The sequence below is a fragment of the Stegodyphus dumicola genome, chromosome 3 (genome assembly GCF_044657685.1).
Source record: "Stegodyphus dumicola isolate Sdum_Otavi_A_Nest chromosome 3, ASM4465768v1".
Taxonomy (NCBI): Eukaryota; Metazoa; Arthropoda; class Arachnida; order Araneae; family Eresidae; genus Stegodyphus; species Stegodyphus dumicola.
Window position 1 is genome coordinate 164,175,112 of NC_140770.1, and position 13,548 is coordinate 164,188,659.

At 30.0% G+C, this 13,548-nt stretch overlaps 1 protein-coding gene across 1 annotated transcript in view; it reads right to left on the minus strand.

Annotated features, from left to right (window-relative positions):
- Positions 1–13,548, minus strand: part of Hira (histone cell cycle regulator-like protein) — a 127,496-nt gene that overhangs the window by 49,399 nt on the left and 64,549 nt on the right. The window contains exons 12-15 of the mRNA XM_085813566.1: positions 10,247–10,317; positions 10,048–10,153; positions 8,783–9,043; positions 5–93 (exon numbers count right to left, since the gene is read on the minus strand). Of these exons, the coding sequence (XP_085669692.1) occupies positions 5–93; positions 8,783–9,043; positions 10,048–10,153; positions 10,247–10,317 (527 nt within the window). The remainder of the gene's footprint in view (positions 1–4; positions 94–8,782; positions 9,044–10,047; positions 10,154–10,246; positions 10,318–13,548) is intronic.

The window sequence follows — 13,548 nt, forward strand, 5'->3', positions numbered from 1 at the left end:
TTACCCAATATCAGGAGGAGGTGGAATAAATAATGGCGTTATCCTTCTTCTCCCATCTGCTAATCGTGTTTCAATTTGTTTATCTGTCGGACCCTAGACATACATTAAAAGAAATAGATAAAAACATAAAATGTATTACTCTGAAACTTTTAAATACAGGTACATTACAAAATATATTAATGCAACGTTTAAAAGAATTAATAGTTTTAATTTAATTCTCAACAAACTAAAAGGGGGGGAGAAGATTCATAAAAATGCATGAAATTCATACTGTCAAACTCAGGTCTTTTACAATGGACTTTTCAACAAGACGTGCACAGGCTTAGAAAATGCACATAAACTCATCAGTTAATGAAAAATGACCAAGATAACAAGAAACTGCATTTAAAAAAAATGCTTAAAAGGAAATGGAATCATCATATATATTTCCATGTTTAATGAACTATATTATTCTCACTATTTTTTAATAATAACAATGAATTAATATACTTTTAAAAGATATTGAAAAATGCCAACAAAATGCAATTTCTTATTACTTTGTTAAATCATAACTGCATAGAATGATGTAATATTTTTTGTGATTTTAAGTCCCCTTTCCTTAGAAAAGTAACTTAGATGGCATTAAAATAAACATAAGTACCTAACAGATAAGATTATGTAGAGACCATATCAAAAAGGAAACTTTGGGGGGAGGCATAGAATGGGCTGGATTTATCAATTAAAACAAAACTTCAGAGCAAGGAATACCTTTCCTTTGACAAATAGCTCTCATGTGCTCTGCCTTAACTAATAGACTCACTTATGGGAAAAACTATAAAAATCCCACATAATTTCTTTACCTATTAGGAATACAAACCAGGACATATTATTGGCGTTTTATAATTTCAGTTATTCAGCCACCACAACTTATTAAGCACAATTACTGCTCATTAACTGTAAATTTACTATAATTAACTAAAATAAGCCAAACAACACTGGGATCAGGAAAAACTGCATGAAGTACTGGAAAATTTCAGAGCTCAAATACATACATTATAAAAAGTACTAATAAAATGGTAAACCCCAAATAAAATCTCAAAATTCTAATACAGTACAAAGTCTGAGATCTGGATGTCCAATATCAGGAATGATCTAAAATCTGGACCTTAAAACCACCAACAAACGTGTTTTTTTTTTATATGGCTTACGCATGCACACTTGATTTTTTCCCCCTATAATAATTACAACTTTTTAGCATAAATTTGTGTGATCAATAATTTGGCTCCGTCGCTGTGTATCTGCTTGGCATACATCTCAAACCAAAACATTCTACGTAGAAACATAGTTGATTTTATACTACTAATATTTTATATTCCTAACGACAACATGGCGAATCATTATTTATTATATTTTGCTTCCATCACCGCGTGTTTATCAGCATATGACAACTTGAGTAATGGCTCATGCAGAGATGCCTAAACAATTTTTTATATTAGTAATTGAATAACAAAGAGTATGGTAACCATTTATGTTGATATTACGCTTGGCGATGATTAAAGTTAAATGCTCTAAGAAATGTTTATGAGGAAAAATTTTAAAAAAATTTCTTTCCATATGTTAAAAATAGATTTTATTCATGATGCTCATAAACCAAAAGACTACATTTAGTGCCATTTGAATTAAGATTGATTTGTTTTCATTTAAACCCAGAACCGGCACTAGAGCTCCAATTGCAAATTAAGGGAAGACAAAATTTTTGGAATTAGGAGAAGCACCGAGCAACAAAATTAATGGATGAGGAAATTTTTAGAATTTAGGGAAAGCACTGGGACACGAAATTTACGGACGGGAAAAATTTAGAACTTAGGGGGGCGCTTGGTAGCAGAATTTGGGACACGCAGAGACTGCATCAGGAAATAAGATATCTAGCACCAGCCCTCGATAAGCCTTCAGTATAGAGTATATGTGGAAATTTATTTTTTCAAGACTCAGATAAGCATGTGTAAGAAATAGACGTACATATAATAAATAACTAAACTAATACAATTCAAGCTTAATTGTTTCTGTGCCTGATAGAAGCAAGTCAAAATTTAGCGGAACAATTTGTCTTCCACCACCAATCTCATGATACATAGCCAATAATGTACAGCAGATGCTATTAAGCTAGGCTAAAATTATATTTTACTGATTCCAAGGAGTTTGAATTAATATAGTGCATAGCACTGTTCCTTAACTTTCTGAATTGATCCAGCTCATTATTTTTTGCAGGTTGTTATTAATACAGCACTTTTGTGAAAATTAAAGTTTGAACTTTCGATTATGCCGAAATAATTCTGGAGCTGCAACAGAATCTAAAAAGTGACAGCATGCTTCGATGTTCATTAAACAAAGAGTGGAACTACTGCAAAAAATGGATAAACGTACATTTGTCTCAAAATTTCGAGGAGTACGGCACCGGAAAATCAACTGTATATGACATAAGAAAACAGAAAAGGAACTTTTTGAATTTCTGGGGGATTCTGACACCCCCACTCGCAATGAAAACAGGAAAAATTTAATAAATTAAATTGAAAACTTATTCATTAAGCTAAACGTGATGGTCAGACAGCATCGCAGCGAGGACATGCCATTGATGGGTCCAATGTTAATGGCTGAAGTCAAAATATTTCATGAAGAAATGAACTTAAAAAATGAATGCACATATTCAACAGGTTGCTTAATCGAATTTAAAAATCGCCATGGTAAAAGGCAATTAAAACTTTCAGGTCAGCTGATACTGAAGCTGTTGAACTATTTGCATATGAATTCCTTTAACTCATTAATAATGTAAACCAGCTTAAAATGGTCTTTTCTGACCACAAACTGGTACCAAGAAACACCTTGGCAACTTCTACAGGGAAGGCTCTAGCTGTAGTCAAAGATTCCAAAGCGAGACTGGCTAATCTTTGGAATATGGTAACTGGTAGTTTGGCAACATTTTGGAGGCGATAAAGGTTACTACCTAGGACTTTGGTAATAATGTGAGAAGTACTCAGTTCTGATTACGCGTTATTTTGTGTGAGGGAAATGAGAGATCATGAGATATGTCATGTGACATTAATGGACGAATTACTGTTCTTTAATCGGAAAAGGGGGAGAATTTGGAAAACTGTAGTACTATATTATTTTGTATTAAGCTTCATTGTGTGTTGTGTGAAATAGTGGAAGTGTGTGTACCACGTAATGAAGATTCTGAAGATTAGGTAAGTTAGTATTTTTATGCATTGTTCTAAATGTAAGGAGTAAATAAATTAATATGATATTATTGGAAAATTGTTATTAGCAATGATTTAGTTTAAAGTAATTAGGATTGTAATCTAATTTTTATTAATTTAATGTATGTGCTTATTTATATTTTAAGTAGTGTTTTTTAATTTAATTATATTTTAATTTAATGATCGTGATTTTGTGAGTTATATGTTTGTAGTACTTTGCAATACATTTGAGTAGAATACGTGAGTATTTTCATGCATTTTCATGAAATTTTTCTAATTTATGAGAAAAAAGCAGTGTACATGGATATAGTGAAGAGATGCCATTTTTGTGCAATTCTGGGATATTTTTTAAGTAAAAATAAGTCGACGTGTACATGGTTTAGTGATATTTTAATTAAATGATAGTTATTTTGTGAATTTTATGTTTGTAGGAATTTAGTATACATTTCAGTTGAAATAAACGTGTATGGAAATAATTTAAATATTTGACACTAAGTATTTGTAACCATTTGTAATGTTTGCGGTATGAATTCGTTGGTGACGTTTATAATATAATAGATAATTTAGAAGTAAAAGTTTTTGGATATTTTATTTATTTTATACGTGGAAATGTTCATCCTTGGAAAGGGTATATACTTTTTCGCGATCAGGTAATTTCATATATGTGCTTTTTACCGAGTTTAAAGATTCACAGAATTTTTTTGCATTTTCGTGCAAATTTTTGTAATTTATGAGAAAATAGCAGTGTAGATAGATAAAGTTACGAGTGTGTGCAATGCCATTTTTGTGCAATTCTGGGATGTTTTTTTTAAGTAAAAATAAGTCGACTTGTAAATGGTTTATGTGTATGTGCTATTCTGAAAAACGCGCAAGGAGTTTGGGATTGTGCACTTTTCCCCAATTTTGCAGTTAATATTTGTCTTGATTAAGTAGTTTTGTTACATAAAATTTCTAGCATAAGTGTAATTCGGCTAGTAGATTGTTGGAAAAAGTGTTCAGTAAATAAAAAGAAAAGAAACATGTCTTTACTTCGTGAAGACAAAATGGCGGCGAAAAAAAAAATAGAGGATTGCTGTAGCAGAGTTGGTCGCCAAATTTTCGGCAAAAAATCGCCAAGTTTCCATAATCCAAAGATCAACCGCGAGACTAACAATTTTAGCATGGACAAATGCTGCAGGAACGCACAAGTGGTAACTTTTCGTAATCGGAAAAAATACGTGACCTTGAGCATTTAAAGGAGTAAAGATTTTCCTTGTTATAGATCGTGCAAATAAAACAACATGGATGACACTAGCATTAATGAATGATTGGTTTGAAAATCATTTCATACCCAAAGCTCGGCAGTATTTGAATTCGGTTGGTTTACCTAATGACGCAAAAATTGCCCTGAATGTGTAAATAACTTTCTGGCTCACACTTCAATTACATTTTAGTGAAATATAATGTATCCATATTATTCTTTTCTCTAAACTGTATGTTCATCATTCAGCCTATGGATACCAGAATAGAGCACGCACTGAAATGGAAATATAAAACAGCATTTTTAAAATCCATGTTAAATTTCTTGCATAACAGCAAGGCTATTCAAGAATTTTTTAAATATTTTAGCATAAAATCTGCCATGTAGAGCATCACAATACCGTGGGAGGATGTGTCTCCAGGTACTTTAAAAAGTGCTTGGTATAGTTTATGGCCAGCTACCGTATGTCATGGTAGGAGGATGAAGATGGTAGCCGTGAATCTGAAGTTTTCGGATACCGCAAACCAAAGGTGAAATTTTCAAATTAATGGATTTCTTAAAGAAGTGCAGAGAAGTACTAATAAATGAAGATGATATAACAGAAATTTTTTATTGTGATTAAACCCCAAACATCAGTCAATTAATGGACGGCGAAATCTGTAGTATGGTTCTAGATCCAGAAAATACCGCTACCGATAGTGAAGAAGTAACAGAGAAGTTATTGAAAATGAAAAAATTTTCATTCACAACTTAATAAGAATGCTTGACACAGCAATTACAGAACTTGAACAATGGAAATTTGTAACTGAACAAGAAATTATGTCTGTCTATAGAATTAAAGAGAAAATATTAGCACAAAAAAAAAAACGAAACAATTTACATTGAAAGAAATGTTTACTAAAGTAAACAAATAAATATTAAGCATTTCTTTTTGCAAATTTTGATGACTTTTAGGTCATAAATGCTTCATTATTTCATAAATCATGATTTCATATTTTTAATTTTATAATTTCTACGTGCCATCTTACTAGATTTAAACTGATGATCTAATATCCGGCAAAATCCCAAATCTGGAATTCCTGAAGTCCCGACGAGTTCAGATCTCAGACTTTGCACTGTAGTAAACACAAGCATTCTTCTGCACAAAAGATGGATTATTTCACAATGAACTTTCTCAAAAAAATATTAATTACAAAGTCCAAAAATTTCTATTTATCACTACAACTTTTCATGAATATTTGTAACATATCAAATGCATACTTTTTTTTTAAATTAAAAAAATAATATAACTTTTTTCTTCATAAAGGAGTAAAAAAACTCACAACTTAAAAAGAATCTGTATTTTGAAGAACCAAAAAATTCTGTGCCATACTGAATTGAAAGGAATTTTTAACTGAGCTTGAACTACTACTAAATTTTGATGGCATAATGCATTTAAATATTTGCAATATAAATATTCAAAAATGAGTCACTTTGATGAGTTGGAAAAAAAATAAATAAATAAATTAGCCGCGCTTCAATCTCTTCTTAACCCCTTAATGCAGCAATAAAAATTAAAAAAGTGGTTTTTATATCACCCAAATTTTTCAATTTTTTATTTTAACTTAACCTCCTTTAACCTCTTTCTTTATTTTAACTCAAAACTTTAGCAATGGAAACAGGTGAAATGTCATGCATTTTAAATTTAAAATAGTTACATCATTGCACAATATATAAAAGTTCAGTCAAAATATAATAGTCTGTATTCCTCTAAATCTAAGATAACCAGTTACTCATAAGTTTTAAAATGAATGAAATTTTCACAACTGAAGACTACAACTGAAGACTTCAAAGCAATAAATTTTTCCAAACTATTAATTTAAACAAGTACCATAATGTTATTTATAAATCAGAGATGTTTATTAAAAAGTATTTGCTAGATTTACTTTAGGGATTAATGATTTTATCTGGTTCAAATAAAAAGTGGTGTTTTTTTTTTTTTTTTTTTTTTTTTTTTACACCAATTGTGATACATTGAAACTAAACTTTCTATTTCCTTGACTTAATCAAGAGTGACTGTGACCCCATTTCAGAAATCCTGAAAACTACTGTGAAATAAAAAGTCAACCCAATTTGAAATAATACAGAATACTAATGCTGTACACATACATACATATTTTCAAACAGTTTCATTAGTGAAACAAAAAGTATATATACTTTTACTAAAAACTAATTTATGTTTTCTTAAATCATTTCATACAGTTACCTACTTTTTTGGTTTCTCAACATTTCTGCAAATAATTTCAAAGTTTGGCTTGCTTTTTGGGGAGGCACGGCTGCATTTATATTTTTCATTGCTAACGATTTAAAGTTCAGTATGATCAGTGAGACTGTCTTATGCAAACAGTGGCTTTTCACTTAAATCTTCATGCATTAAATTAGAGCTTCAAGTATGCATATAAACAGATGTTAGAAATGAGGAACTGCTAAAATGAACAGAATTTTTCATGGAATGTTAAGAATTTTGATAGACCAGTTATTCACTTAGTTAACTCTTGAATTTTTACCAAAGAGATTTCTTCCCTAAAAGCTGTACATGTATGTGTAAAGAAAATAAATAATGCTTTAGTCTCTGCAACCAGGCAACCTCTGCTGAAGGATGTTCTGTTCTACATTCTTCACAATATCACTCACATAATTGAATGAACTTTCAATAAAGGGTCCATGAAAGAAAGTTAAAACAGACTTATATTTGTCGATATTTGGTATTTCCGTTTTCCATCTTCCCTCAGCCAAAAACTTAACAATATCAGTTTTTTTCTCTTTCTGTGCAAGTGTCTAAAGATATCTAATGTTTAGTGTTTACATAGCCTATGAATTTTCCTTTTATATAATCTCTGAATGATAAATTTTAACCAAAACAAAATTTAAGACAGATAATGAGTGAACATTTCACAAATCTAGAAATTCCGAAATTAAGAAAGTAAAAAATCCGGAATTCTGGGTACATCCAGACCATAATTTTCCCTGCTCAATTTTCAATGGCCATACGAAACAATTTCCCTGAGGAAACTTGATAAACTGCTGTCTATTCACATTAAGGGGATCCCTGCGATTCTTCTGCATTGGGGAAGGGGGATTTAATTCATTTGCAAAAAAGAACACTCAGTTCATCAAGATGAGTCAGTTTATATTATGCTTTAAAAAATCTTTCCACAATCTCTCATTTCTCACCTTATTTTTTTAATTCTTCATGACGCACAGGCAAACAAAAAAAAAAAAAAAGTGGTCACTATGATTTCAGCAAATTATAATGGAAGAATTCCAGTGTTTACATGAGAAGAGAAATCTTAAAAATATTACTTTGTTCTCTAAACTTGGAATCGTACTTTCCTGGCACACTTCTAATTGGTGGAGGGTTTGCAGCCATCAAGTGTGATTAGCAATAATTTCAAACATTTACTAAACACATAATACATTAAAAACATTATGAAATTCAATTTTATCTTACTCATTGTGAAACAAATGACAGAAATGCACATAGGAAATATGCATTTAAACCATTTCAAAAAATAGATTATGTTTTTAAAAGAAGTATCAGATACGGAAAAAGTTGCTCATTCTGGAGCAGAAACTTAAAACAATATATCACTCACTGTAAATATAACTCCCATGATGTTTCAAAATAACACAATTTGTTTGTTATTTGCTACTTACACTGAAATCAAAAATGTTTAATCAATATATACTTCGTTTATTTACAAAACAGAATAACACAGTATGACAGCTTTTAAATCATAGCATTTGTTTTTTAAATACAATCAAATTTCTATAGAGAAGAATTACAGAACGATTATATTTCTCAAGAGAAGCTCAATTAAAAGTGGAAAAAAATAGGTTAATAAAACTGCATCGGATATGAGGCGAATATGAGGTGAATAAAATACTTTGACGGGAAAAAACATTAAAGATTACAATAACCATTCATTTATTTTTAAATTTTTTTTAATTTAATTTGTTATTTTTTAAAAATTTTATTTTAAACTTTTAGATAGAAAACTAATCTTTACTTCTTTTCCCTTCCCCATTTTTTCAGGAAAAAGGAATGATTTTGAATGATTTTTTGTAAAAACTTGTTTTTTTCTGACCATTCTTCATTTTGATTTTTCCGGTGAATGAAAATTCTCTGATGAAATTAAGGGGTGCTTCATAGAATTGATGGCATCTTAGAAAAATCACATCTCATCAAATTTAAAAAAAGAAATAACAAAAGTTTTAAAAGAATTGCAAAAACATTTTTCAAGGAGATAGGAAAAGAGTTAACATTTACTTTTATATGAGGTAACGGTCTGCTACACTGAGAATTCGAAGATGTTTGTGGCTCAAGTTTTGGAATGCCAATTTCACTCAAAACTGGCATCAGTGGAGAAGCACAGTTCTGGGATATGTCTTTGGATTCTTCTTCCTCTTTGATTTTTATTTCTTCTTGCAATTTTAAAATTTCTGGATTTTCAACCACTGTTAAAGCTGAAGAAGCTGTATGATTTGTCATGGCCATACTTTTGCCATATAAGCTCTGGTGTAAATGATTCTATAAAAAAATACAAATGTACAGATTATAATGCATAAAATGAAAAGATAAAAAGAAAGTATACACAGAAGCTGCAACAATGAATTCTCAAAATTTTATTCATGATTTGTACCTTTTAAAAACATTTAAATTTCAATTAAAATATTTGTTCCTTTCATTCTTTCATAACACATGATCCAAAATAATTTTCATATTTAATAAGAATTCTAAAATTAAAAAAATAATAATTTTCAAGAAATAAAAACAATTATCACAGTTCAGAAATACATTAATTTTATTCACTGAACTTATACTGTAGATCTAGTAATCTCATAATTATAATTGCTTTATTTATTGTTAAGAAATTTTACCTCTCTTTCAATCTAATATAGTTGTATTTACCTCAGGTATGAGTACACTAATAGCTGGAATACATGTTCACTAAATGTACATTAATATTGTATAAATTAAATGAATTAAGCTTTTTTTTTTTTTTTTTTTTTTTTTTTCAATATTTTGCATAGACAAAGACAAAAAAACCCAAAACTGAAAGATTGGTTTTAGTTGATAATTTTCATTATACAATAATGATAATCAAAATTAAGTAAAAAATTATCATAGCCTAGTGATTGGCAGCCTAACTATGACTCAATCATTAATTATGCTGTAGCGATCAAGTGAATATACAACTGGAAAAAATTAATACCACGTGCAGAGAATATTTAAAAAATTTATTAGTAATATCACACTAAGTATAATCTGTATATCACTAACAATAAGCTTAAAATGTTAATTTTCATAAACTCTGCCAAAATTATTTTGATTTAATATAAATTAATTTCTTTTTAAACAGATTATAACATTATAATTAATAATCAAAATCAGAAGCATTTGATGAATATTCGCAGAAATTATGGTGAAAAAATGCATACAAATATGCTGAATGTATAAAAAAATTGTGCTCATGGTTAAACCAGAAAAAAATTACAGGAAGAAAACAAACTAATAAACTCTAATTTAAATACCTTCTCCTCAGCTGTTGCTGGTTTACCAATTTCTTCATCACCGAATCCAATATATGCTACTGTTCCATCCCAAGAACACACAATTAATTGCTTTCCATTTTGACTCCTGATCAATATAAAAAGTAATAAATGTATCCAGCCCTACAGTATATTATTATAAAATCAAAAAATTATACCAAGAAAAGATTTTAATACTTACCACGATATATCTAAAACTGAATTTGAGAAGAGGTCATGGACGACAACCAGAGGCCTTTTCAAGTATGTCAACTAAAAAAATTAATTATTAAAAATTTGCCATGTGAAATAATAATATGAGAAAATACAAGAAAATACAAAACATTTATATAAAACCAAAGAAATAATTTTTTTAAGTTTTATTAACAATATAAAAAAAGTACTTTGGTTGCCCAGCTTTTTCTGAAATTGTAAAAAATACTTTTAAATAAATAGGGGGGAGAGAAAATAGTTACTTAATTTGAAGTTAATATGATGATTTAAAACTCTTAAATTGTTAAATTTCATTTCTGTTGCAAATGCTTATGACACATAAAAGATGCATTTCATTTTATTTCCTTTTTTGTTTCATTCATCAGCAATTAAGATACAAGTACAAAGAGCACAAACTGAAGTCAGGCAATATTAAGTAAAAGTTTTAATACTAATATTTTACCGCTTCCCCACCATGAAATTCATTTCGGCTTAGTAGTAAAAATCACAAGGCTTAACTTAACAATGAAACTTCTGGTTCAGTTTGATAATCGTGAGAAGCATAGAAAGATTTTAGGATGAGGAACACTACCTCCAAAAGAGTGAATTTAATTTTTCCAAAGAACAAAAATATTAGTACATTGGTAATATGCAAATTCTGGCTAAGCATTAGTGATATGTGAAAAGTATGAATGTCTAGAAGTGGGACAGAAATGAAATCATCTGCTTCCAAAAAGTATGGTAATCAAAAAGGTAAAACTTAAATCAAATTTAAGTTCAATACTGATATTGCTGAACTCACATATTTGACATATATAGAGGGTGTTTACACACTTTTGTAACAATTTTGATTTTCTCCATGAATATAAATATTAATTTTTAAAATACAAATGTGACTGGCATCAAGTTCGAATAAAGTTGCATTATCGTCTGCAGCATTAAAAATATTCTTTTCTTTAAAATGTCACTGAAAAATAAACAATGGATTGAAGGCTATATTTTTGCGCTGTCCGAAGAGAAATACTCTTATTCAGTTATTAAAAAAAAGATGTGAAAAGCATGGTTTTAATATTTCCACACATAAAATACGTAACATAATTAATATGAAGGGAAAGAAATGTCAAAGTTTACATCTGACTGAGAAAAAGGCAAAAAATGCATACCCAACAAAGGTACATACAGCTCTTATTAAGTCTAAAATCGCATCTCATGTTTTAAAAGAAAATCTAGCCCCCCAAAGAGCTACTGCAAAACCTTTAAATATCTCTGTACGAACTGTAAACAAAATTATAAAATCTGATTTAAAGTGAATCAAAACAAAAACAAAAAAATTGTTCCTTGCCTAGCACCGAAACATATTTCTCAGCGTAAGACTATGTGCAAACTCCTGCATCGAAATTAATTGGCAAGTGAAAAATAGAAATGTAATAGTTACAATTGAGGATGAGGCTTGGATATACATATCCGATTGCAATAGAAAAAGACTGATTTACTACCAAAAAAGAGAAGATAAAGACTTAATAGGTTGGTTTAGAGAAAACATAAAAAGTTTTTCTAAAAGTTTTATGGTTATTACTGGATTTTCTTACAGCACGGAAAACTTAAAATAAGGAAAGAAGAAAAAATGTCAAAATTAATTTGGATTAGTATCAGAAATATGTTTTAACACCTATTTTTAAAGAAGTAATTCTATCTATTTATCCACACAATCTTCACTGTGTTAAGTTTCCAGAGAGAAATATATATTAGAGCAGTACTCCGCAACGCACAAAAAAAATCTTTCTGGAATTTCGTGGCACACCAAAGAGTTCCGAGTTATCAAGAAAGTGCCAAAAAAATTCAAATGCTGACACACTTACAATCACACACAGAACCACACAACAGTGAAATATATAAAAACATTTAAAATAGGCATTATTAAGGAAAAAAAAATGTCATTGTGTATTAAATACATGATAAAAAATTGCAAAATGTCAAATACATGTATTTGATTGCGGCACACCTATATCCTACTCATGGCACACCAGTGTGCCGCGGCACACTGGTGTGCCATGAGTGAGAAATAACTGGTGAGAAATAACACCAAATTGAAGCTTTTTCTTTTTAATGCATCCCACCCAAGTCCTCTGATCTCCTATGGATTACTGTGCATTTGGACTTTTAACACAAGCCCTTTATAAGTGGCATCCCAAAATATTGGAATCAACATGTAATATGATAGTTGAACAAAAGGGATATCAGACTGAACATATTAAAAAATAATGTTCTAGGGTTTGTTTACGTATAAATAAATCTTTGCAAAATCATTACAAAAAATGTGTGAACACCCTGTGTATTGCATTCAATTGGAATTGGCAGTCAGCAGCAAGAAATACAGATTACCATCAGTGTGTTAATGTCAAACATTTTTAGTTGTTTTAGAGAAGATGAACATGTTCACATCATTCAGTGATGGTCACCATATGATGCACTTTGGTGTAGTATAGAAGGACTATTAGTGCATTACAGCCTTCTTTGGCAAAAGTGATGTATACAAATTTCAGAACAAATATCACCATCTTTTATGAATGGCATATTCCTAAGTGACAATTTAATGCATTCTCATCCAGGCATGTATAACAGAGAACTAAGTACTCAGAGAGCACTGACTTTAAGTACTTTAATGACGCCTCACTTGCCAGACTAAAACTCTATCTAGTATTTTGAAAAATATCTAAATTATTTGCAAAGACATGAAATAAACAGTGCTTTATCAAAGAACACCATCGAATATACCATGTCTAATTTGAAATCCCTACAGGTCTGCCAAGATGCTGTATAAAATCTCAGAAGTGACATGTACTTGCATTGCCTTCACCCAGACAAACGTAATATATGAATTCAATTCTTAACTTCTATTTCTCCCCATGCCAGCAAAATAACAAGGATTCAATGATTTCTTCAACTTTCTTATATTTAAAGAAAATGTTCAGCCTGTCTCCCCGACGAAAAGCATAGATGAATTCTGAGGCAAAGTTTGGAACTTAATATGAGGACCAAAATTTGAATCACACCTGTGCCTCCTCCTAAAGGACTTGAAGTAGGATGTTCACTGCATTGGGTTTAATCAACATATAGATCCAACATACTTGACTCATTGATTTATTACAGCTTCAAGACTTCATTTTGATGCCACAGTGAGCTTCCAAAGTTATTCGTGAGCATCATACATACATTTAACAGAAAGTTACATATTTTTATTCATTTGATAGTTTGAAATATCAAAATTTCAGCACATGCAGATGTATCTAT